At 38.3% G+C, this 26840-nt stretch overlaps 2 protein-coding genes across 6 annotated transcripts in view; one reads left to right on the top strand and one right to left on the bottom strand.

The window, feature by feature from the left end:
* LOC129246875 (uncharacterized) overlaps nt 1-26840 on the top strand; it is a 316754-nt gene that overhangs the window by 64057 nt on the left and 225857 nt on the right. The gene's annotated exons all lie outside the window — the stretch shown is intronic.
* The window catches only part of LOC129246873 (protein eyes shut), a 306316-nt gene that overhangs the window by 66234 nt on the left and 213242 nt on the right, over nt 1-26840 (bottom strand). For all 4 annotated transcript variants that reach the window (XM_054885574.1, XM_054885576.1, XM_054885575.1 and 1 more), the window contains exon 6: nt 1340-1692. In XM_054885574.1, the coding sequence (XP_054741549.1) occupies nt 1340-1692 (353 nt within the window). The remainder of the gene's footprint in view (nt 1-1339; nt 1693-26840) is intronic.

Genomic DNA, 26840 nt, shown 5'->3' with positions numbered 1-26840 from the left:
CATCTTAAGCATAATAGGCATCGATGTTTGGGTGCGTGTGCCTTCATTAGGGCCTCATCACACCTGACCAAATATGTGTAGGCCGTGAGCACGCCGTGGTCGGTGCTATAAGCCGGGCCCGGATATTGGAACTTTGAAGGAAACGAAAAAGCAGACAAACTAGCAGAGGGATTGTTGCCATGAGTAACATTCTTGCAGAATCGGTATTCATACTACTGGATGCAATAAAGAGTGCAATCTCCTCAAAATACCTACGAATCGTGTATTGCAGATGAAGAGACCAAAAAACATGTCGAGTTAGCAGAACTTTATGACCCACGTACAACCACAAACGAACGTTAAGGAAGGTCTATAGACTCACGGCAGGGATAACTGACTTCTGGTCCATGGGAGATCAGGCAGCCAAAATGGGTATCCCTTACAATATATACGGTTATAGTTGTAATCAATCGCAGAAAAGGAAAACTATCTTCCACTTCCTTTGTGAGTGTGCTGTCCCATGCAAGGCGAGTCTGGAGCCCGTGGCAAATCGCTTTTTGAAAACCTCGAAGATCTGTCTGATATGAACGTTAACAGCCTTATAAGGTTTTTCAATCACACAGACTGGAGATAGTCGTAAAGGAATAACCGTATAACTTGTTGGTAGTGAGGATGTGGTAAAATGGTGCAGAAGCGCTAATTGGATTCTTTGAGAATCACCACTTAAACCAACCAACCAACCATAGAGTGACCCTCAATAATTGCTCGACCCGCTCAAGCCTACTTCTATATCTCTATGTAATCCATATACATGAGGTTGGGCCAATAAATCCACAAATTCATTGAAAGTAGGTAAGATGGTGTTGTGCCCTCAAAATTAACACATTCCTGTGAAGAAGCGTCTTTCAATAGAACGAGTATTAGTTTTTTTCCAGTCTGTTACACAATTTTTTTAAGCCAGCCATTTGGCTGTCGTAGCTGAGTGGGTTTGAGTGTTACTGCCACTCACTCGCTTCCCGTTCAAAGCCCATTATGGACATGAAGTATCCGATTATAGGAACAAACTTTCCAATTGCCATGAAAAAATATTTCCGTTCGAATACAGCATAAACCTGTAAGTCAATCAAACTTCTTACCCAAAAGTTGTTAGTAAAAACATAAATTCTATTTGAGCATCAATGAAATGTTTTTGGACCAAGAGGTTCGGTTTTTTTGATGGGTGTATTTGCACATCTGCTTAGGCTTCTTAGCCAAAAATTTACAAACACATATTGATATGTACCCGGATGTATGTAAATATATGCGTATATTGGTGTTTTTTTTCAATTAAACTTATCAACCTAATATAATCAATACTTACTCCGCTCGAATGGTAATTTCATTGCCCGTATTCACCGGTGTCTCAAGCTCACTCAGCAGCATCGTTTGCAAGCCACAAGAAAATTGGAATTGTAGTAGACCCTTTTGTAGGAACAGGGCCATATAGTGACCGCCTTTAGTGCCCTGAGCAGCGGCCAGCATTATCAGACCATTTGTGGCACGTGTGCGCACCTTCAGTTGCACATGCATCGGCAGCACCGAATCCAATGACTCATGATGCGGTATGTCCTTGTGGATGCGGTGCGAAACATATGAATCGCCCGAGAAGGCGGCATTCTTGATGATGATGGGTAACTCGCACAGTGCACCTTGGCGGTCAAAGCGGCAAACGCACTGAAAGAAGAGAACAAACAGTAAAATTAAATAATGAAGTAAGTAATTTAATAAATTTAATAAAATAATTGAATATAAAAATGACTTTTCAGGGGTTGAGTCAAAAGGGGCGAACTATGAGCGGTGGTTTCGTGCCGAGGTAAGTTTTTCATTTAAAGTTCATGAAAGTTTTCCAAAGTTCTTCAAAAGTACTTCAACGCCCGCTTGAGTTTAACTGCAGCATTCTGATACAAGTGGTAAACATATATGTTTGTATATACGAATATGTATCGCCTGCAGTGTGTGTCAATTTTTATTAGAAGCCATGTTACATGTACATACATATGCGCATATGAATAAAAACAACCAACTGCATATGAAATGCAAAGTTTTATGAATTTCCACTTAAACCTTGTTAGGCCACTGCGCTCTCTATGCATCTATGAGACGCCTAAATTCATGCTAGACTTTTACAAACTTCTGTTGGTTTTTGGGGTTGCCTTGCAAACTGTGACGTTTTTGATTTATCAATACTTAAAAATATTTGAATTGAAAAAATGTCAAATCTGGCCCGTTGTTTTAGTTCAATTTAGTCAATCAGTCTGTTCTCCTCACGAGGGCAAGTGGTAAAGTGTGAACTCGTCATTTACTGCAGGGATCAATTCGAAGTTTCTACGAATTCTGATAAGCCCGTTGTTTAGAAGTAGAAATAGAGTAAATGGAGGATCGCACTTCGACTTAACGATCTTTTGTGGCCTTTTTGTGGCCAAACTTGCAGACCGCGCCGCTACTGTTGTGCCTTAATGTCTGTGCATGCGTAAATACATCAATGAGGGCAATACTTTTGCTGTTTATCTAACTCTAGTGGATTTCACTAGAAGAAGATTCCACCAGAAGATGATTCCATTCCACTGCTTTGCTTTCATAACAATTTTATAAAACCAATAAATAGTTGTAAGTAAGAGGTTCTCTGCAGCCAATCGATGTTATTGAGTTTATATGGTAGCTTTCTGTCAAAAGTCAGATCAAGTGCATCGTATAACTCTTTGAAATCAGGACGGTATCTGTCTTAAAAGCGTAAATAGAAAAGCTGTAGTCGGCGGCTCATTTAACAACTAGGCTTCAAGTTCATAGTAAAGACTCGACCAATTATTTATCATTCGTAAGGTGATATCAGTAGGAAGAATCGAGATTCCGAAATACGTGAGTGCGAGAAGCTTGAGATGCTGGCCAGTAAGAACAACGTCTGAAAATTCTACCAGAAATTTTAGCGGCTTACAGAAAGTTTCAAGACAACGCCCCAGTTCCTGTAAGAACAAAGACGGCGATTTGGTGACTGACATACATATCACACGTAAATTATGGAGGGAACACTTCTCGAATGGAGGGAACACTTCTCGAACTTGTTAAACAGTGACAGGTGCGCATGTCACAGGGAATGTGAAGCTCCCGATTGTGTAAAAGGTTGAAGACCACCTACAACCAACTAATTGGACCTGATCAGTGTGGTTTTAGACCTGAAAAGTCCACCATAGACCAGATATTCACAATACGACAAGTCTTGCAAAATACTCATCAAAGGAGAATCGACACACATCGTCTTTTTGTTGATTTTAAAGCTGCATTCGATATCACGAAAAGTTTCTATATGCCACGCTGTTTGAATTTGGTATTTCCGCAAAAGGAATATGGTTAAGCAAAATGACGTTGCTTAATACCAGCAAAGCCGTCTGAATTGGGAAGGACCTCTACGATCCGTTTGATACCAAACGAGGTTTCAGATAGAGTGACTCGCAGTCGCGTGAGTTCTTTAATCTGTTGTGCGAAAAGATCTACTATATTATTAAATTTTAATGAATGGCTTTTTTTTCATTTTTTCGTTTGGTCCGACATGTGGGCCGTAGGAATCATCGGCTCATATTTCTTCAAAGACGAAGTGAAGGGCGAACGCTATCGCGCCATGACAAACGACTTTTTGATGCCAGAAATCGGAGCACGTGATCTCCACACATTTGGTTCCAGCAAGATGGTGGGCATACTTGGCATACAGCCCATAAAACAATTTATCACTCGTCTTGGGCCAGTGAATCGTGTGCTATAACATCTTTGGACTTTTATACAAATTTGTTCACAAGATACAGACCGAAGTCTTCCGGCGAGTCTTTCAAAATTGTTGTTTACCGGTAAAAAAAAATTAATTTTATGAATGGTTCTACACAAAAATAATAAAGGCTACCCAATCAATTTGAATTTTCGTTGTTTTGTTTCACTTTAAAATCCGATACCTCTAAATTCATCACGCTTTATTATCTTAACTGTCTTGTATTGAACAGTTGTAGCTTTCTACACTTCATATTTAGAATTTATTTTGGTCGTATATGAATTTAGTTTGTCTACAAATCAGATAATTTCCAATAAATTATATTAAATCTAGAAATCCAGCAAATAAAGTTTGCGCACTTCGACGTCTGCTTTGTGATTTTCATTAGTTTCCATAGTTTCCTTCAAGTTTCCATCATAAAAACACCCTCTACATTTGAAGCCAAACTCCACAGTAGTGCACTAGTCGTTCAACATAAAATTCTAAAACCCCAAAGTAGTAAATACCGTTATTAAATATGTCACTATTTGTATTAGTATATGTGTGAGTGTATGTATGTAAGTGCATATTTGCACTTTGGTTAGTAGTGTGTGGCTTGTGTGGGTAGTATAAGTATGTGTGTGAATGAACTTACTGTTTGCTGAAATGAAATACGAGAGGCGGCTGATAAGTTCGCGATCTGTTTTTTTCCGCAAAGCGTATCCTAGCGGCAGTTTTGGTAAAAAGCAAATTGCATATTAAGATTCCGGTAAACCCTCACCAATACCCTTTGACACATTTATATTTGTAGTATATTTGCATTTACATTAATTAGTTTTTTCATCAACTTCAAATTGAAAAAAAGCCTAAAATCGTCAACCTGAAAAAACTGACCATTTATTTTTTATATACCATGACACGGCCTCTCGTCAACTCAGCAAGTGATGGGCTAGTGCGCAAATGGCAAAGTCACGAGATCCTGCAGATCAGCGGGTAGGTTGAGGCCACTGCAGGGTACTTCTAAGGCTAACACAGTCGCAGCTCTCGCATTTGGAAGGTATTTTTATCGAACATTGTCCGTTGGGAGTCCTTGCGGTGAGACTTGTGATTGCTTCAAGTTCTTCCTGCAGAAGCTGTATGGAGGATGAGGTATAATAATCTTAGCACTTTCTTCTCAGTTGCCCTGCTCTCGTCGGGCAAAGATTTACACATATGGGCTCTGAATTTTTTGCTACACCTATTGCGGGTTTAAATAAATTTCATCAGTAACTTAAATCGGTGAATACAAACATAATTAGCTACTGCTGGTCGTCATCCTCTAATCCAAAGCCCCTTATTTCTTTTCCTCGGCTTGGTTCTTTTCCTTCTCTTTCCCCTGTATGGTATTACAATGGACGAATTTTGATTCTTTTTCCAATGGGCGCCCTCGCATGGGCAGCCATTTATCCCATCCTATCCACTCAAAAAAATAAATAATTGGCGCGTACACTTCTGTTAGGTGCTTGGCCGAGCTCCTCCTCCTATTTGTGGTGTGCGTGTTGATGTTGTTCCACAAATGGAGGGACCTACAGTTTCAAGCCGACTCCGAACGGCAGATATTTTTATGAGGAGCTTTTTCATGGCTGAAATACACTCGGAGGTTTGCCATTGCCTGTCGAGGGGCGACCGCTATTAGAAAAATGTTTATTTATTAATTTTGCTTTCACCGAGATTCGAACCAACGATCTCTCTGTGAATTCCGAATGGTAATCACGCACCAACCCATTCGGCTACGGCGGCCGCCAATCCATACTTTCAGAAATACTTGGTTTCATCTTAGAATATATCCAAGCCGCTGTTAAAGACAATTAGTGAATAAAATACCTAATTTGACTTCAAGCTCAACTTCACCACTCGCATAAATTATTATATATTGATTCTAAATCGTTCACTATATTGAACTTTATTCGTCGAAGTACTATAGTTCTTCATTTTCTGATCCCTATACTCTCAAATAGTTGTACTCGTCCTTAGTTGGGTCCTGGTTGGAATTCGCGGCATTCTTTTGGAGACCGTTTCATGCAGCCTACATTAATAACATAGAATAGAGCTCATTCAGAGTGCTTTTGTGCGCTTTGCTTTGGGTTCGATAAAATTCATTGATCTCATTCCATTCTGTTGGTCTCGTTGCTTACTAATAAATCGATGTGCTTTGTCTTTGATATTTGCCTATATCTGCTCAAGAAAATTCATATTAATGTTCCTAACGCATTTTCCGTTGCTGTTGTTGTTTATGGGATGAATGCTCCTTTTAGAAAGACGCATAGCAAAGGAACTACAGACTACCAAGGAATGAATTGGAGGCCCGTACTATGCTAATTTACCGGGTCAGGGTCATGTTACAGTCATATAGAGAAGTCGTGGCAAATCGGCATATGCTGTATCTGCAAGTTAACCCCTTCATTTCCAGCACTCGGGTTGTGAAGGACGACTTAAAAGCTACGTGATTCACAGAAACTTGTCAGTATCATTGCGAATTAAGAAGAATTAAGGAGAAATCACGATGTGAAAAGAGAATTCCGCTTACTTGAGATTACATTGGAAAATATAAGGCTATAAAAATATATGTTTCATCCACTAAGCATCTTAAGCATGAACTTATTAGGCGGCTCTCGTATGCTCCCGTCACATGTAAATATTCCTGTGGCTTGCCGAAATGTCGCCAAACTTTCGAAGTTCTCTGTTGCTGTCTTTATGACCATTATATTGTGACTATTTTAAGCAAATGTCAAATAAACAAGGAAAAATTATTTAATAACATATTAATTTGGAGCTGCAGCCGGAGTAAAATGCACACTTCGCTAACTTAATACACTCACATGCATGTGCTAGAGTATGTATGTATGTATGTAACTAAGCATTTTCAGCAGAGAGTGATGAGTCGTTTTTATTACAATCTGAGTAGCTGTGTAATAGTTTTGGGTTGCATCAGTGGTAATGCATGTAATAATAGCGTGAATGGGTGTGTGTGCTGCGGTACTCAGTACCCAGAAAAATCATGATAAAAGTTGTTGTCACTTTTAATCGAGAATGTTGCCAGTGCGTATACGTAACTACTTATACGCGCTGTGGATATGTTATACAAGGTGGAGTAAAATTTATCAATTTTGCTTTTGAATATATTTTTTACTAAAAACAAGAAAAGTAGATGAAAGTCTTTATTTTGAATTGTATGCGCTCCATTGTTTGGCCATTTCTATACTTCAGCTGTATAGCTTACAAGTGTCAAATATGATTGACGTGCGTTAAAATTTGCAAAAAAATTATAAATCCTTTGAAAAGGTGATTAATTTTGCACCTTCTTGCAATTTGTATGCATACAGGATTACCGGGAAACTCCTACTAGATACTTAACAGTATACTTTTTTTATTTATTTTTATTCCTTTATACACTTTTAGATGATTTTTGATATTTTTAAGAAGAACTAAAAAACTACTGCATACAAAAAACATCTCTCCTAGTTTCTGAAAAACTTGTTTAAACCGTTTTCGAGGTATTCGGTTCTAAAGATTATTTAAAAAAACATTTTTTGTTTGATTCTCCAAGAATCGAGCGAGACCAGTCTTTGCGATTGGTAAACCGTTTAAGTTTGTTAACGTCTATCCCCAGATCTTCAAATTTTTCCAAAAGCGGTTTGCTAAGAGTTAGCATCCTCGTCTTACACAGGGCAGGACACTCTCAAAAGAAGTGGAAAATAGTTTCCTTTTTCTGCGGTTAATTACAACTATGACAGTATATATTGTAAGCAGTCGGACATTTTGTAAAACTTTGACTATTTATTTTGTGTCCTTTTATATAAAAATATTGAATGTAGTACAACAAAAACCAAATAACTCAAAGTTTCACACTTGGTAAAAAATTTAAAAAAGTAATACAACATTTTTGTATAGAAATTTCAGACTTTTTAGTTTAAATAATGCCCAAATTCAAATTATTTTCAAATGTTTGGAGAAATTATAGGAACGAAGTTTTGTAGCTCTGTCCAATTTTGCTATAATATGTATTGTGCCCTTTTAAAGCAGCGCAAAACTCGTGTTGATTAAAAAAAAAATAGTTTTTATGCATTTTTCTCCATATAGCGGATACCAGAATACATTGCCATAGAATAAAATGCATAAAATCATCATCAAAAAAACAAAAAAAAAAGATTATCAAAAATGAAGACGAAGTTTAAGCGACACCTGTGTTTATAATAATAACAGTGATACGTAGTGAAAAGTTTTGACAATTTTTTTATAAAACTTTTTTAAATTTTTTTATAAAACACTGAAACAAAAACCACTTTCACACTTTGTGCAAAATAAAAATAGATTAAAAAAATTGACATAAAAATTAAGCAGCTTTTTTGACTTTTTTGCCATTTGAAGTCGCTCCAAATTGCACCAATCTCGGAGAAAAGGAGACAACTGAGGTTAAGATGGTACGCACACGTAATGCATAGAGACGAAGACAACATCGTCAAACTCGCTATGAACGTAACTGAGTCAACATAGACCACAACTAACTTGGCTAAATACATACGTTACTAAGGGACTTCAGAGAGCAACACCTTGATGATGTGGCAATGCAGGACAGATGAGTTGTGCAAAAACAAAATTTAATGATTAAAGTTGCGTCACCTTGTGTATTAATTGAATGCCCATCCTCTATTATTCATAGAAATAAATTCTTTTTCCACACAACACAAATCCCAACGCAGGAAGTACAGATAAAGTTCCTAAGCACCAAAGATCAATTCAAACATAAGTTTGTTCCTTGTCAAAGCTCTTTGTTCCCAACTTGTAATTTTAATTATTAGTCCCAGAAATTATAAATATATAAAATCATATCAACACTAGAGAAACCGAATTTTGAAGTATTCGAGATAAAATGCAGTTATTTGGACATTTTATCTACCTTAATGGGTTAGCGACGGGTGATATCGTAATTAGTGTGGATTGAACTGTCTCAGATTTACAACAAAAGCTACATTCTCAGTTTGAAAAAGAAAAAAATTATTGACGCGCTTTGTTGAATTCCACCAAGGTCGCTTAGATGATTGCTGAGCCCATCAATTCTTTTTGTTTTTTTTTGGTTTTGTACGAGTAGGAAGCATTGAAAGCCTTTAGCCTTTAGAAAGCTTGCTCATCAATATTGAGCTTTAAGCTGAACTAAACCTACTACCGTTAAATACTTATAAATTGTCGGAAGGTGGTTGAGCTAGAAGGCTAGTTGAAAATTGCAAAGGAATTTCATTTATGCGCTGCATTGCTAAAGTTATGATGGGCATAATGAATGGAGGAATAACTTCTTGGACTGAAAGAAATAATATTTTAAATGAGTATCAAACCGACTTTAAAAAGAATTACTCCACAGTCGACAATATCTTGAAATATATTCAATATATTAAATTTTGCCGCTCATTTAAAATCCGAGGAAGAGAAGAAAGTTTACCCGTATTTTGTTGACTTTAAATCGGCGTTTGATAGAGTATCAAGATACGCCTTGATATTCAAGCTGCATCATATTGGACTTGCAACAAAAGTAGTGAAGTTCATAGAGAATTTATTTATACAGCGATACAAAGCCAGTTGTATGGAATGGTTCAGAAATCTCACATGTGTTCCAAAAAAGGAATACATCAAACAGATATGCTTATGTCGCCAATACTATTTGCGCTTTACATAAATGACTTACATGAAAGCTAAAAGGAGGATTAAACAAAGAGAAAAATGTTAGACTTCCAATGTATGCGGATGGTATCATTTTGTTAGCGGATCACAAAAGCAAACTACAAAAACTGTTCCTTAAGTATATGCACAGAGTGTTTTTTTATGTACTCAGAAAATCCGCTGCCACATTATCTGTTAAAAATTGTTATAAAGAAAGAAGTGTTCTGGATTAGATATTTCAAGAACTTATTTAGTAAAAACTATGTGATCTGGCGGATGGTTAATAGAAGTGTGTGTAGAAGATGCATCATTGCGTTTAACAAACCACAATCAGTCAAGGGTGAGTGTGTACATACAAAAAGTCGTAAGTACTGGTAGGGCACATAGAGAATTAGACTGGTCTAAAGGTCTAGTTTATTAAAAAAAATATGGATTAGAATCAAGCATGTGGATATTGAGGACTAGAGGTGGCATGCCAATTTTAAATAACAACAGATCACTTACTTGATCAATGTGTAATTTAGGCGAGCTGGAACAAATAGCACATTTCCTGACGCTCTGCCCAATATTAAAAGAACAAAAAAAGTCTTTTTCGGAAAATTTACTTTAAATGATTAACATCTGATTGAGATTCTCAAACTTTTTCGTTACATTAAATATGCATTAAAGGCGACTCATGCACCCTAAGGCGATGTAGGCACATCTGGTAGCAACCATCACCTGTCAGGAATTGTATTAGCAGGAAGTTAAGCTCACCATACCTTAGATTTAACCATCGATGTTTCAATTATGCTTTAACTCAGGAATGACGCTTTAACTACTCTATTTGTGCTTGGAAACTATCTAATGCTCCCCTACTGTGCTATGCTTTCATGCTTATGCATTTATTTGATGCTGATCTCTAAGTTTACACGGCAATGTGTTGATTTGCTTTTTTGGCTCATTGTTTGTTGCTTGACGGAGCAAAGATTGGTGGATGGGTGTCTTGAACATTTTGAGATCAACAATAACACTGTTGTTAAGTGAAAACTTCCATATAGCGAAGTCATCGAGGTAAATACAATAGCAAACATGGATAAACATATACACTACTACGTAATCATCCATGCTTCTGCGTCTGCAAATCGTATTCGCCTTGTTGCCAGCCAGCTGTTTTCCCAGTGTTGTTGCTCAGCCAAACTTTTGTGGTTAAAATTAAACTTGACTTAAAAGTGCGTTGTGGAAAAAAGTTACTTAATGCCACTTTAGCAACGCACACACGCTCACTCTTATTCCACAAAAGCTTACCACAGAGCTAAAAGAAATGCAGTACGCCAGGTCTCCAGAGACAACAGCAAAAAGTACATGGGCACACAGCCATACAGACACACAGCTGGGGCTGACGCTGATGTCACATCAGCATCGTTTGATGCCTTGGCAAAGTTGTTGATGGTAAGCCACTTGCTTACCCCACGAGAATTTGTCATCGTTGTATGCCACAAGGTCGACTAGCGTTGCACATTGTACCTGTGGCACTAAGCGGCTGCGCACATATGTGAACTGCAAACCTGCAACTTAGCACTCTCACTACTCGTACCCATCTGTTTGTATGCATACTTGCGACACTTCGGTTGTGGGTTTGTTAGGCGTCAACTGTTTACGAAAGCGACAAACATTGTCGACAACTTGTGTAGGTACGCTGCTCTAGTTGGACATATTGTTGTTGATGTTGCAAGCAACAACTTTTGGCTATTATACAAAAATGATAATGGCGAAAGTAACAACAGCTAGTTAGTTAAAAGGGCTGTAGCACACAAGCGGCACAAATTAAAGTACGAGTATGCACGTAAGTAGCGAGGTGGAGGTCGACTGCGCAGAGCAAAGTTGCTACAAAAAAATATATATATATATATGAAAAATGACACAAAGCGTTTCTGCTCACCGCTGAGGCGCAAATTGATAGCGTTTTGTAAAGTGAAAGTATGTTTGCGCGCTCGCAGACGAAGGTTGCCAGCAGCCGTCAACTAGAGGCTGGAAATATGTTGACGCAAATGGCTCCAAGCTAATTCACTCAATGGCTGTCACTGTATGGTGTATGGCGGGCGGGCAGCCAGGTAGACATACGATTCTGGCACTCTACTATGCTGATAGTTTAATTACTTATGAAAAATAAAGTGGCATGTCAGTAGAGTTCATGCCACAGGGCAGGCTGCATGTGCAAACTTTGGCACAACCCGAGCTCGGTTCACCAATAGTGCATTTATGTTTGCATGTATGAGTTAGAGATGTCAATTCTGAGATGGCGGGAACTTTTTTGAATATCGACAATCCCGCGATTAGTCAAATCAAATTCCGGGGCTGTTGTAAATATATTTTGTTTAACATAATTTTTTCATTGTACGTAAATTCATTTCATTATGTAGGTATGTATATTTCAATTAACGATATTTACCACCGATCTCTGTTATTAATTTAATATAACAATAAAATTCGTTTAAATTTCAGGACTGTTTCGGGACTCCGAAAATCTCGGGCTTAGGAATAGGTTAGTTTAGGGTTTTGTGGCGGCAGGTTTTGAATAGCACTTAGGTCTGTTGTGGTACTACGGGAGGTAGGTAGGTAGGTATAGCGTTTATCAATTGACACACCTAGGCCTGCTGTAGGCCGATTGTGATACCACCAGGGTTGTGCCCTCTCCTCACTTTATGTTCTCCTCAATGAACCAACCTGTGGCTTTAATGTATCTAATAAGTCTTGTTATTTTTATATTGGCTATTTCTGCCAATAGAAACTTTTACCTAGAATATTGAACCTTCTAATAATCTATCCAGAGCCATGCACCCACATATAAAGGGTTCCGTAGTCTCTTCTTCTTCAATGTCATTATAGCTCTTGCAGTAGTCGTTATAGAATGCTCCAAGTCTGCTGGCATGCCTGCCTTTAAGTCAGTGCCTTGTTAGAACCGCACGAAGATTTTTCCTATCCTCCTGTTCAGTTTCAGCAGTCAGTTTGTGCGACGCATGTTTCATTCTGTTGCACAGGTCAGGGACTCAGCCCATAGCACGTTTGCAGCTTTGATGGTGTGTTTGTCTATTAGTAGCTTACAGGTTGCTAGAGGTATTGTTATGTTCGCTTTATCTGGTTGGATCGGTAATGTGGTACCGCTAGTTCACCTGCTTTACAGTTGCTTTCCAAGGTAACTTCAATGTTTATTCATCATTGGAACCATCGGATGGTCTTATGAAGCGTAGGACAGGTTTTATCCCAATACCGGATTGTTCCATAAGAGAGTCAAAGGAGTGTTTTCCTAAGCCTGGACAATTAGAGAGAAAATGTTTCACTGTTTATTCCTTTTCCTTGTCTCTACAACTTCTGCAGTATTCATGAGAAATTACTCCTGGCTTAGAAGAACACTTACCTGACAGCTCGACCTTCGAGATGTTCACTCTTGAGAGGTTCAGCAATTCTCCTTATCTTTTCTTATTTATTTGCGGCCAAATTAGCCTGGTTTTAAACGCAACTATTTTCTTCTCTCCATGACTAATTGGACTCCTGGAGATAAATATTTTTATCCTCAATTTGCGAGTTGCGAAAGGAATTCCAGTTAAGCTTCTGTTTTCAAGCAGTGGCAGAATAGTACCTTTTCCCGATAGCTCATCGGCCTTGTAATTTCCTTCAATATCTCTAAGGCGCGAAACCCATATAAGACTTACCTTGAAGACGGTGTTAATATCATTTAGAGCTGCCAGGCATTCCTCAGAAACCTTTGATTTTAGTATAACTACCTCCATTGATTTGATGGCCGCCTGGCTATTCGAGAAGATATTTATCGTAGTTTTTGTTACGGCGCGTGTGTTAAGATACACAGTCACCTACGTTATGGCCAGGGTTTCTGCTTGTCTACAGTAGCTCGGAAGTCGGACAGTTCTAATTATTCTTTATTTTCCAGGTTGCATCTAACGGTGTAAAACTTTATTTCCCCACTTCTCCATGATCTTTGAGTTTGCCACTCTTTTCTTGACGGGATGTTAGTCTTGAAGAGCTTTTCGAGGGTGGGTTTAGAGAAAGAGTAGTCGAATTCTTGATTATAACTACTTATACTCAAGCCAAAAAGGGGCAGATGAAAACTTCATCGGACCTAGTCCTATGTTCGGATTCAACAAAAACAACCTGAAACAAAAAGTAAAATACTGGTCCAAAACTCTATTAAATCAGCATTGGAACAACGTAGATGGTCTTAGACACTCCAAAAAGTTCCTAAGTTTCAACGCTATAAAGAGCTAACATGGCCCTCACGTTAAACAAAAAGAGCATTCGCACTCTCATAGGCGCCTTCACGGGTCACTTCACCTGCAACAAACACTTACATAAATTAGGCAGATTTTGCTGCGAAGATGAGGAGTCTATAGAACATCTCATTATCGAATGTCCGGGGTTGACGCATAGAAGTAAAAGGTTTTTAAACAAGTCCATGCTTACAGATAAAGACCTTCAATCACTCCCTTAGAAGGAGCTGGTACAATTCATAAGCATACTTAACAGTCAATAGACAGCATAGGGTGCACAATAGATCAATATGGTCGCAGTGCTAAAGGGCCATACCTTAGTGGCGGTCACGTGTTTTCCTGCCAGAGCAGGCAAGTTGACTAGCACCTCGATCGCTTTATTTGGGGTGGTCCTTAAAGCGGCGGTGATGCATAAAAAGCCAGTCCTTTGAACCTGGTTCAGCAATTTCCTATAACTTGCCTTTTGAGTTGATGGCCACCACACCAGTTTTCCATATAGCAGAATAGGCCGAACTACCGAAGTGTAGAGCCAATGAGTAATACGAGGTATTAATCTCTATTCGATTCCGACCGATTTTTGGCCTGTTCTCAATATTGGGGTTCCACGTCAGATTCCTGTCTAATGTGGGATCAGGAATAATAATAATATTACAATATTTGGCGAGTACACACCTTTTTGGGTATTTGGTCGAGCTCCCCTTCCTATTTGTGGTGTGTGTGTATTTTTGTTTTTGCATAAATGGAGGGACCTATAACTTTAAATCGTCCCCGTATGGCAGATGGTTTTTTATGAGGAGCATTTTCAATACAAAAATACACTCCGAGGATTGCCATTTCCTGTCGAGGCGCGACCGCCATTAGAAACAACTTTTTTTATCAGTTGGTGACCCATACCCGGGGTTTTGGACCCGTGCATTACCGAATTACCGTTACCAGCTATTCGCTCGGGATCAGTAGTGTTCCGAAGATTAACTTCACTAGTTTGAATGTATGCAGCTTAGCCTTTGCGGTGCATGAAAGCAAGTATGCAAAACTGCAGCGTTTCACACAGTTTCACTGCACAAAACTTCATAAAGTGTCACGCCCAGCGGCAGTTAGGTGACAGGCAGTTGCCAGCTTGCGTATGCAGATGTGTTTGAGTCGCTTGCATATGTATACTTAGCATCACATGCGCATGCATACATCTGCATAGTTGAATAGAAAATATTTGCTGAGAGAATTTAATTTAAATTTGCCTGCAACTGCTTCTAAAGCGCCTTTATGTATACTATCTGTCTTAGCAATCTATTGCTTTTACCCAATACGAACTTTTGCCTGTGCGCATGCCGCCATTTTGCAATTGCCTTTGGCATTGCTACTTTGCACCGCTTACGCCAATCATAAATTATGACATTATACCTGCAAGTCGTACAATAAAAACACGCTGCAGGCTTATTCGTCGCCACCTTAGATTCTGGCTCTTAAGCGTGCGAGGTTTGTTGTTTTCTGCAAACACGTAGCAGAGCGTTGGTTCAAAAGCTGCTTAGTAGTTGGTTAACATTTAGGCACTTCCACTTGCTGGCTTTTGAACACTTTGAGTTTCTAAGCTTTGTGGTGAGTTAATTTGGCTTTACTAACAATTTTCGTGCAGCCCTATGCAGCTTATTCACTTATGGAGATATTTGAACATGTGTAGGTGTCGTGTTGCGGGTATGCGTGTGTGGGTGGTTTAGTAGTCGGAAGAAGATTATGCCATTAAAAGTTTAGTCTGCTTAAGTATTTTCCCAATGAAAAGGTGAGCATGGCACAAACATAGCATATCCATAGGCGAACATACCTACTCTTTAAAGGACTGCAAATACGTAGTATGTATGTACAAGAGTTTTTATAGGCGCTTGTATAAAATTTATGGTGTACCTATGATCATTGTATTTGCGGGAGAAAAAAAGTGGCATGCATTTACAGATCCTTAGTTTTTAATTAATTTTTGTTAAACTAATTATTACGAGTTTGTTTATAGAACTAACATGGGCGAATTTCCGATCAGGGGTATACCCTCAAGCGGATGAAAATTCCTCCTGTGGAACCTGACTGACAATAAACTTCTTCAGCAACTTGAAAAAATGGGAGGTTAGATAATTTTATGTGCCGATAATATTGTAATAGCAACCTCGGGTAAACACCTTCCAACATTGTGATATCTTTAACGAAGACCAGCATTTTGGTGTATAAGTCGAGGACTAGAAGTAAATCCAGAAAAAAGAGCTGGTACTGCTTAACAAGAAACATAAAAACCTGTTCCTAATTTCTCCTCTAGGAAAAACCCCTTAGAGTAACAAAAAGAGTTAAATATCTATGACTTGTACTGGATAGGAAGCTAAATTGGGGGCTCACAGTCGCAGACAGAGCACGCAAAGCTATAACAGCATTATACTCCTGCGGAAAGCTAATTGGGACGAAATGGGGCTTATTAGGTAAGAATGATATGCTGAATGATGAGCACTGGTTAGGGCAATTCTCTACTATGGTATTGGAATATAGTGAAATGCCCTTGAGAAGGGTGTGAACATCAAAAGAATTGACAAGGTTCAAAAGCTAGCAGCTGTTCTTATAACCGGTGCAATGTCAAACACACCACCGAAAGCATTACACGCGACATTAAACTTCCTTCTGGTAAATCTGTAGGCAAGATATATCGCGCGTAGTGGGACAATAAGTCTGAACGCTCGAAGTATGTGATCAAACACCGACTACGGTCACGATAAATTCTTCGCTGGCATTTTAAAGCTTCCCGGACAGGTGGCCTATGCACTCCTTTCTACACTTCCCATTACAAGATTCATTCAGTGGAAAATCGGGAACGGGACGATGTAAGACGGATGACTCAAAGCTTGAGAGCAGAGTGGGTGGAGTTGTATATTCCGAACATCTGGATATCTCCTTCAGTTTTCGGCTCATCAACTACTGCAATGTCTTTCAGGCTGAACTAATGGTAATAATGAATGCCGCAACACTGGTATAATGTGATGTGATACCTGAAAATGATATCTACATTTGCACTGAAAGCTACACTGCGATAAAACCCCTCACAAAGCAGTTGACCACATCTAAGGTAGGCATGAAATGCCCCACATCTTTTAACAAGATGACTGAGTCATTTCACGTAAAGGTAACATGGGTTCCTGGTCATTGCGACATTAAGGGTAACTGCAGAGTCGATGAACTAGCGAGACTCAGCACCATATACACCGATGAGTACATAAGCAATGACAAAGGCATACCCTTTGCAAACATATAAGCTACTTATTTCTTAGGAAATCGTAAAAGCAGTGAACGAAATATGACGCAATGAAACCACCTGCAGAATCGCTCGACAATTGTGACCGACTCTCAATGGTTAACGCACAGAATCTCTGCTAATCCAAAATAAGCACACTCTTAGCACATTGATTTTAGTTATAACGGGGCACTGCTTAATAGGTAGACATGCCCGGGGGTGGGTGTACAAACACATGACTTCTGCAGAAATTGTCTAGATGAGGAAGAGAAAAACACGATATCGCACTTTATGTGCACTTATCCAGCTCTATTAAGGCGTAGGTTTATTATTCTAAGTTGACAATTTTTTAATGATTCGGAAGATCTCAGACCTGCAGAAATCAGTGATATTCTAAAATTTTTGAGAAGCACACGCTGGTTTTAGGAGAGATAGCGACAAGTTCCCCACGTGGCATCACAATAGGCTATGAGACTGAGTGAGTCCCACAGAACAACCGCTTCAACCTAACCTAACAGTTGGCGACGGCGAGTATCGTATGCGATGGAACAATGAGCTGTATGAGCTTTACGACGACATAGACATAGCGCAGCGAATAAAGATCCAGCGGCTCGTTGGCTGGGTCATGTCGTCCTAATTGATAAAAATGCTCCGGCTCTGAAAGTATTCGAAGCGATACTAGCTGGTGGCAGCAGAGGAAGAGAAAGGCCTTCTCTGCGTTGGAAAGTTCAGGTGGAGAAGGACTTGACTTCACTTGGTGTGTCAATCTGTTGGAATAACAAAATGTCAAACAAATTCTTTGTTCAACTTGAATTTCCATCGTTAAAATCGTGGAACACACTCGAGCTTGACTTGTTTACAGTAGCACAGAAAACAAACTATGTGACATATCACGCTGAAATTTGCCATGTAAGCTTATAACAGTCCTACCAAAAAACAAAAAAATTATTTTTGCCAAATGTCATCCGCGGACCGTTTTATTGATAACGTCTCGTTCATATTTGAGCAGAAGGTATTATGGGAAAGTATTTAGAGAAGACCCAAAGAAAAACCAGGCCACGTATCGACTAATATTCTGGCGAATTTCATTTCATCCAACTTCGAAATATCACCAGATGCAACCACTGGACAGTACCTCTACTTGTAAATGGTGGCCTACATCTCCCTGGCCTGATCTCACCTGATTTGATTGAACTAGGCATTATCAAATTTTTCTTATGCCACTGTGAATAGCTCAATTTTAGAGAACTATTGTCTTCAGCAGGTTGTTGTCTTGGGTGGCCGAACAGTTTAATTAAGCCAGTTAGTTAATTTATAGCAAAAAAAAAAAGAACTGGACCATCAAACCCCATAAATATGCACAGTTTTTTTTTTTGTTATCTGCGAAATAAGGCGTTTGGATAAAGAAAAATATTACAAATTTGTAATATTTGGAAAATTTGTTAAAACAATTGATATACCAAATTAGAGGCATTTACAAGGTGTCCAATTTTTCATTAAAATTAAATCTTTTCAAGATATGCGGGCTGTTCCAGTATAGTTTACGCGGAATAAATACTGAAAGTGAGCCTATTGATGTATTTAAAATACCTCTCTTTGACCGTGAGGAGCAACGCAGCACGACTTTACGCTTATAACATGGGACCCTGTTTTGAGTTTGCAAATTTTTATAGAAACTTTTAGATACTTAGTTGTCATTTATTTTTAATAATAATGCTACATAGCATATTTGCAATAAATATAAAGATTGAATTTAATCACGGAAATCCCCAATGTAATGCCAATACTCTACTCTATTTACCACAATTACCAACACCAACAGCCGTTGCAAAATTACTAAACTCGAGCAAAAATAAGGGAATGCAAATATCAAATAATGACTGAGCACAATAAAAAGTATGGAACTCAGTTGGTATTACCCATTCTCCTGTCTGCTTCATACCACACCAATAACACAGCTCAAACCACCGGCAATCCAAACCGAAGAATGAGTTTATTGCTTGTGTTATTGAAATTAGGCCATCAGGCATCATAGGCTGTCATACTGGTGCAACCATAGTTTCACCGCTGTTATGGCGGTAAGGTTAATCGAAATTTTACATGGTCGTGTATGTAAATATAATATATTTTTGTGCAGAAGATTGCATGTATGTGAGTAAGGGAGCAGATTAACTTACATACATACATACATACTATATTTACAAAGAGTTCCATTAAGATCGTCTAGTTTGAAATTAGAAGCACGTTTAGCTCGTATTTGAGCAACTAGGTTCGTTATGGTTTCAATTTCCGATAGAATGGCACTCTTCGTGACGTCGGTATCTTTAACGGATTTCTAATATTATTTTGTCATACCAATGGCTGTCTCAATTTCTAAAATGATAAGTCCAATCCCATATTTTAGTTCAGGACTTTCTTCTCAGGCTATTAGTATAAAACTTTTCTTTGAAACAAGTCAAAAAACAAAAGATCCTAAGGCGGTAAATCGCGTATTCTTGGTGGCAAATTCCTAACACTACATTGCAAATAAAAAAATGTCTTAGGCATTTCCACAAAGCTCCCTCAGTTAGGTGGTGAATTTCCACAACTTCTATTAGGTGTTTGCCCCTGAAATTCTAAGGTGAAGTACCTTAAAACTCACAGGATAACTGCCAAAAGCAACGCTGCACTGCGTTGGCGAAAAATATTTGTGCCAAATTCCAAATAGTCGGTTTTAATGGGATACCTTGTACAGGTTCAACCGAAATTTGCTTTATAACCAAAGCAGAGAAAACAGAAAAGCAATAATAAGTACACAGACAGATAAGTACGTAAGTATTAGGGATGGCCACGTAAACGAGATTTATTAATTGTGGTATTTCGCGATATTTTTAATACCATCCCGCGATTCCAAAATGAAATTCAGGGCATAATTTTCTTAAATTTAGAACATTTTTGTTGTAAAAAACGGGATCATTTGTATATAAAAGATTATGGTATTAAATAAGCTTTGCTGAAAATTTTATTACTCTTATTACCATTGATACATTTTTATAAAAAAAAAGTTTGAAGAAAATGGTTTTAAAATTAGAATTTTAAAGCTTGGAGCGTGACTGCCAATCGGAAAGGCAGAGGCTTGCAATCTCGGGCGATATTTCCGTGATTCGTAATTGATAGAAAAAGTTTCTTTTAATAGCCTCCGAGTGTACGAGTATTTCTGCCACGATAAAGCTACTCATGAAAAATTATTTAACGTTTGGAGGCAACGTGAAATATAGGTCTCTGTGCTTTGCGTGAAAATATCAAGACACACATCACAAATGGGAGGCGGAGCTCGGCCAAACAACCAACAAAGATATATATATATATATACATTTTCACTTAAGCCGAGGTTGAAGAAGATCGCTCAGATGAAAGTGAAGAAGACATTTTTTTAAAGTAATTATAAAAATTGTGTTTCTAAAAAACATTACAAAAAAGATAAAACAAACACAAACAAATTAAAAAAAAAAATAAAATATCTATGCAAACAATTTCCCATATGTTTTTTTAACCTTAGAGCACTAAACTTAAGTCAGAGTTACTCTGTCACTTATCATTCGCCTTAGAGACTAAAAATTAAAAATAATTATATTTTTATATTTCATTTTTTTTATTCCAAACAAATGAGTGCAAACTAAGATAAAAATTATATTATAATAGGACCATGAATAAGTTCGTGCGGTTTTTTTCGAAATTTGAAACTTTATTGACGTAAAATGGTTACAAATTTAATATTCAAAGTATTGTCCATCGCTTGCTACCTTTTTCCCATCTTTCTGGCAATTCACGGATTCCCTTTGTGAAAAATTCGGTCGGTTTTGCCGCAATCCACGAATCGATCCATTTTTTGACTTCATCGTAATTACGGAAGTGCTGGTCAGCCAGGCCATGTTGCATCGATCGGAAGAGATAGTAATCGGATGGCGCAAGGTCTGGACTATACGGCGGGTGGGGTAGGACATCCCATTTGAGCGTTTCTAAGTATGTTTTGACCACTTGTGCAACATGTGGCCGAGCATTGTCATGTTGCAAAATAACTTTGTCGTGTCTATCGGCGTATTGCGGCCGTTTTTCTCGCAGTGCTCGGCTCAAACGCATCAATTGTCGTCGGTAGACATCCCCCGTAATCGTTTCATTCGGTTTCAGTAGCTCATAATACACAACACCCAGCTGGTCCCACCAGATACACAGCATAACCTTCAGGCCATGAATATTCTGCGCCGACGTCGATGTTGAAGCATGGCCAGGGTATCCATACGTTGCCCGACGTTTTGGATTGTCGTAATGGACCCACTTTTCATCGCCAGTCACAATTCGATGCAAAAAACCCTTTCTTTTGTGCCGTTGAAGCAGTTGTTCGCATGCCATAAAACGGCGTTCAACGTCTCTTGGCTTCAATTCATACGGCACCCAATGGCCTACCTTTCGGATCATTCCCATGGCTTTTAAACGTTTGGAAATGGTTGATTGATCAACTCCCAAAGTTTTTGCAACCTCTTCTTGCGTTTGAGCCGGATCTTGATCGAGCAATTCCTCCAATTCGGTATCCATGAACTTTGGCGGCGCACCCTCGCGTTCTTCGTCTTCCAAGCCAAAATCACCACTTTTAAAGCGTGCAAACCACTTCTGGCACGTTCGCTCAGCTAGAGCATGCTCACCATAAACTTCCACCAAGATACGATGACTTTCGGCTGCTTTTTTCTTCATATTAAAATAATGAAGAAGAATTCCCCGCAAAAACACATTATTTGGCACGAAATTCGACATTTTCAAGTGTGGTAAAAATATTGTTGTTTACGCTTCAAATAAAAAACTTATACTGACGTTTGTGCCTTACGACAGTAGCTCTCCAATGAATGTTTGGAAATGTGGATCGATGGAATAATAATCAAGTTACGCCATCTGTTGTAAAACCGCACGAACTTATTCATAGTCCTATTATGTAATATATTATTTCTATTTAACTATTTATGAAAGTTCTGCATTTCACTGCATTTATATTTGTCTTAAACTTGTTTTCGTTCAAACAAATACTCTATTTATTTCATTTGGTTTTAAAGCAACTCAGTTCAGATTTTTTCGACGGCTTTCTTACCGGATAGCTCTAGATATAAACCTCCACACTTTAGACTACTCAAATTAAACAACCACGTTCTCCCGCTCTCATCGTAAGTTAGGTATCTTCGAGTGATACTTGACTCCAAACTCCATGGGAAGCTCTTCGAAAGGGCTGTAATAGTACTAAACTGGGGAGGGTGCGAAGGACCATGTAAAACCTGCTGCAATGTTGCCCCGGATGTCCTTTTGCACTTACTTCCATCAACTTTTCCGTTATTTCCATCGCATCCTTTTGGAGGCAATCTCTCAAGGGACATGCCAGCATTTTCGGGCAGTTAACACCGTATTTCTCCGAACTTCAAACAGATCTTTCTATCCGCAAACTAGAGTTTGAGGGTCGTGTTAGGGCAATCTTTCCAAATATGCACCTCTGTCTTTACTGACGGTTCCAAGACGGAATCGGGAATCAGAGCAGAGGTTGTCTCTAAATCAGCCAATTTATCTATCTCCTTTAAACTGCGGAACACTGCTAGTGTTTTTCAACCAGAAGTCTTTGCGATGCTACAGGCATGCAAAATGCTTCGTTCCCTAAGCGAAAGACGAAATTAGTAAACTCCTGTTAGCAGGAGATCAAATCTCTTGGGTGTGCAGGTAACATTTCTCTGACCTGGGTTCCAGGACATAGGAACATAGAGGGAAATGAAATTGCTGATGAGCTTGTCAGGAAGGGGACTGAACTGCCCTCAGAGACCTCCTACGCGGTCATCGGCATTCCCCTGACTGTTGTTATAGAGGAACTGCACAAATTATTTCTTAGGAAAGTGCAGAAACGATGGAACTCCATTTCTTCATGTGCTATCTCGAAAACCCTTTCGCCCCAATACGATATAGGAAGGACTCAGAAAGTCCTGGGGACTCCTCGCCATTCAATTTTCAAACTCGTAGCTGTGTTTACCGGTCATTGGACGATCGGCACACATGCGGAAAAGCTAGGGTTACTATTTAACCCCCAGTCCGGAAGCTGTGGGGACCTTTCAGAGAAGGAGACTGTAGAGCACTTTCTTTATAAATGTTCGGGCTTGGCAGCTAGACGGTTAAGATCCCTTTGTGCTCTTTTCTTCGACGGCCTGGAGCAGTGCGCCAACCTAAATCCAATCAATCTCCTCCATTATATCAACAGCTCTGGCTGGCTTAGATATCTACCTGTTGGACGTCTCATAATGGTATCAAAACGACGCTTTAGTGCTACTTGAAGAGTGCCAGACCGGCACTTCAATCTACCTAGCTTCGAAAAATCTTTACGAAGTCCGAGCAGCTTTCGGTTGTTGTAAGGTATATACGTAAGATGTTGGCCAACCATTTACTCGGAATTGTGTCATCCTATTTATGTTATTTTATAAATAGAAGTTATATATCTTTATACCACTCTGAATGTGAGTGGTTTCTATAAAAATTTTTTTCATGGCAGAAATGGCGTCGGTGGCTTTTCAATGGCAATCGAAGCCATAACGTATACTCAATGTAAACTTTCCTCTAGAAATTGATGTTTCACACAGTGATCATCGAATCTTGTAGCAATCCCGTGGTAGTTAGAGCCAAATAACTTGGCTATAATGCCAAATATTCAAGCGTTGCATGTTTACCTTTAGTGAGTGTAATTTGTAATATGCACTCAAGGCTCCAATCGAAAATGAAAAACTTTTTCCATTTAAAAGTTAATTTTTTTTGCACTATTGACTGTAGTGCTTAACTGAGTGTGAATGCTCGGTATGCAAAGAATAATAATAATGATAATAATATTGCACATATATGCAATGTGCCTGGTGTAGTAAGACTTATTTGTATTTGAGTTTATGCTGAGTAGCTTTTTGCTTTACTAACATGTACTTTGGTACAAGGGTGGTTAATAGGAAGTTGAGAGTAAGTACCTAGTACTTGAAAAAAACGCGTTTTTTGGTTGATATTTCTGGCTTTTGTTTGCAAATATTTCTTTTGCCATCATGGTGAGCTCAATTGTAGAAAAGCAGTAATTTCAGCGGGTTGTTATCTTGGGTGACAGTTTGGTTAGTTGTTGTACTTTGATAGTTTTTATTGCTAATGTGCAAACAAAAAAATTTGTCCTACAAATGGAATATATGGAAAACAAAATTTTAGTTTTTTTTTTTTGTTTTTAACAAATTCAGTAAGCAGCTGCTCTGTCACCTACTATTGTGACATACGTTGCAAAGTAATAGTAGGTAGGTTGGTGAAAAGGTTGAAGTTCCAGACTGGCACCCCCAAAAGAGCACTAAAGAGTTGCTTTGATATCATTATGAGACCTCGAAAGCAGAAGGATGATGAGATTATGGTTGGAGCACTACATTAGGCTGCCGAAAAAAGGAGCATCCAATGACCTTAATCCTCTAGGTGCTAAGCCCGTACATTTATAAGGAAAGTGCGCGAGTGCCGATCGTCTAATGACCGGTAAGCATAGCTGCAAGTTTGGAAATCGAATAGCATGTTAGTCCCCGGGACTTTCTGCGTCTTGCGTCTATAGTGCTGTGGCCACAGGATTTTCAAAATAGTACATGGGAAAATGGCGCTCCATCTGACCTGTGCTTTGGCGAGAAATAAGTTGTGCAATTACCTTTAATAACAGTCATGGGGATGCCAGTGAGCCAATGGGATTTTAACACTAAACCTACCGATATTTTATGTATTCCTATTCCTACCAAAGTGGGTCAAATGACCCGTCTTAAAAATATTATATATAATATATTATTAAGATCACATATATTTCTCGGTAAAACAATTAGCAAGAGAAGAATAAATCTTGAAAAATACATTCGATGTATTTTTTAATAAAAGTCGTGAAGGCAAACGACGATTTTATAATGTTATTTCTAAGAACTTCTGACAAAAAGTTTAAAATGGGTTATTTGACCCGTCCATGGTAGGTTTAGTGTTAAAATGCGAAAGTTTATAATTTCTGGTAAATAACATCTGCACCGTTTTATCAGAGTTGACTCCGAGGCCGTAACTGGTCAAAAAGCCAAGATCTTTCCAAGATCTCAACCATGACTGAGGGGAACGGCCCCGATACTCTTAGGGCCCAGACATCAACATATGCTATTGCCTTAACCCCACCCTTATTTAGCTTAATCACGGTATAGCAGGGACGAGATCCACAAGCAGACACTTGTACGTAGGTAAAGTAATAAAGATGGGAACGGTTATTTAGGCATATTAAAGTGCTATAAAGGTACACTGATATGTGGCAAAAATATAAGAGGATCCTCTAGAAGCCTATACTAAATCTTACTATTCGCAGGAACGGAGAAAAACTAATTTTTTCATATTTATTTAGTTTCGCAGAAAAACAGAAAAACTGTTTTGAAACAAAAGTTTACAGGTACACAATACTTAACTTTTCCTGATGTTCACTTATATTTTATTTTTTGTGGGTTTTTTATATTTTTTTTTAAATATTTTTTTGGCCTCATTTAGGTGCCTACTTTAGTCAATACTTAAGGGATCCAACAATCAGCGTTTATACTCTTGATTTAGGTAAATACCCTAGGCCTTTTAAACTTTTACTCAATATTCTGGTATTTGCTAGTATTTTCCTAATTGGCATATCAGATCTCACTTTTTTATCGCTAAAAAAATGTTATAATAATAACTTTTTTAGGAAATCCTTTTAAATATATTTGGATGTTAGAATTTACTAAAAAACCTGCACAACGACACCAAACGTGAGTTATACTGAACCGTAACTATACATACTAGTATCGCCCGTGCTCCCAAACTCGATCAATCATATTAATTTAGTTCTCACGATATAATGTTTAAGTTTGTATAGGAGGCGCCACACTCCCTTTTCCAATGCTTAATGCTTCTGGTCTTAAGAATGACATTTGTAATTTATGTAACTGTATAAAATTTCAGTGCTTAAGCATAAGTAGTTCCAGTTTTAACCATAAGACAATTTGTTTAGCGGTATAAAATTTCCTTATCTTAGCTTTTGTGATTACGGAGCAAGGCGATTTGGAAATTTCAGTTTATACCTGTAAGAGAGGCACTACGTCCCGTTTCCAATACCTACCACTTTTGACCATAAGTAGGGTATGTAAAGTGATAGAGATATATTGGTTGCCATATTGCTAGATGCTGCGCTTCCTATACATCGGATCATCAGACATTTCTGCACTAAAGCAATTTACTTTCTTCAAATCGGTGAATGTTTCATTAAAATCTGGCAAGCAGCAGACTCAAAAAAGTGTTTAAATATTTCAGTTTGTTGTACTCATCATCATGATACATAGTATGTATGTATGTATGCATGTGTGTATGTAAGTATGCATGTATATGTGCATGTATGAAATTTCCGTTCTGAATTTCTTTCTTCTCATATGCACTGCTCTTAAGTATTTTTGGAATTCCAATTTTCCAATTTGTATTTGAATATAGCCATACAAGTACATTCATACATGTATTAATACACATATACGCACACTCAAACATACATTCATACCTATATGTATCTGAATGCACTTTTCTTTACCGGTATGCTATCTTGTAAGAGCAAATTTTATTCCGAGCGCACGTGTAAATATTCCTTAATTTTAACTGTTCTGCTATTGGCATTTATAAATTAGGTTTGCAATTTCGAAATTTCAGCTTCTGTTGCTAAATGAAAAATATATTAGTTTACTTTCTTCAAGAGGAATGAGTTTTTGTTTTTGCACTTTATATTATGTGTGTGTGTATGCTAACGAAGTGCAGTTTTGATATTTGGTTTTGGAAATTGATGTTTTTG

Source organism: Anastrepha obliqua, chromosome 5, assembly GCF_027943255.1.
Source record: "Anastrepha obliqua isolate idAnaObli1 chromosome 5, idAnaObli1_1.0, whole genome shotgun sequence".
In the NCBI taxonomy this organism is placed as follows: Eukaryota; Metazoa; Arthropoda; class Insecta; order Diptera; family Tephritidae; genus Anastrepha; species Anastrepha obliqua.
This window is presented reverse-complemented; position numbering and strand designations above follow the sequence as displayed.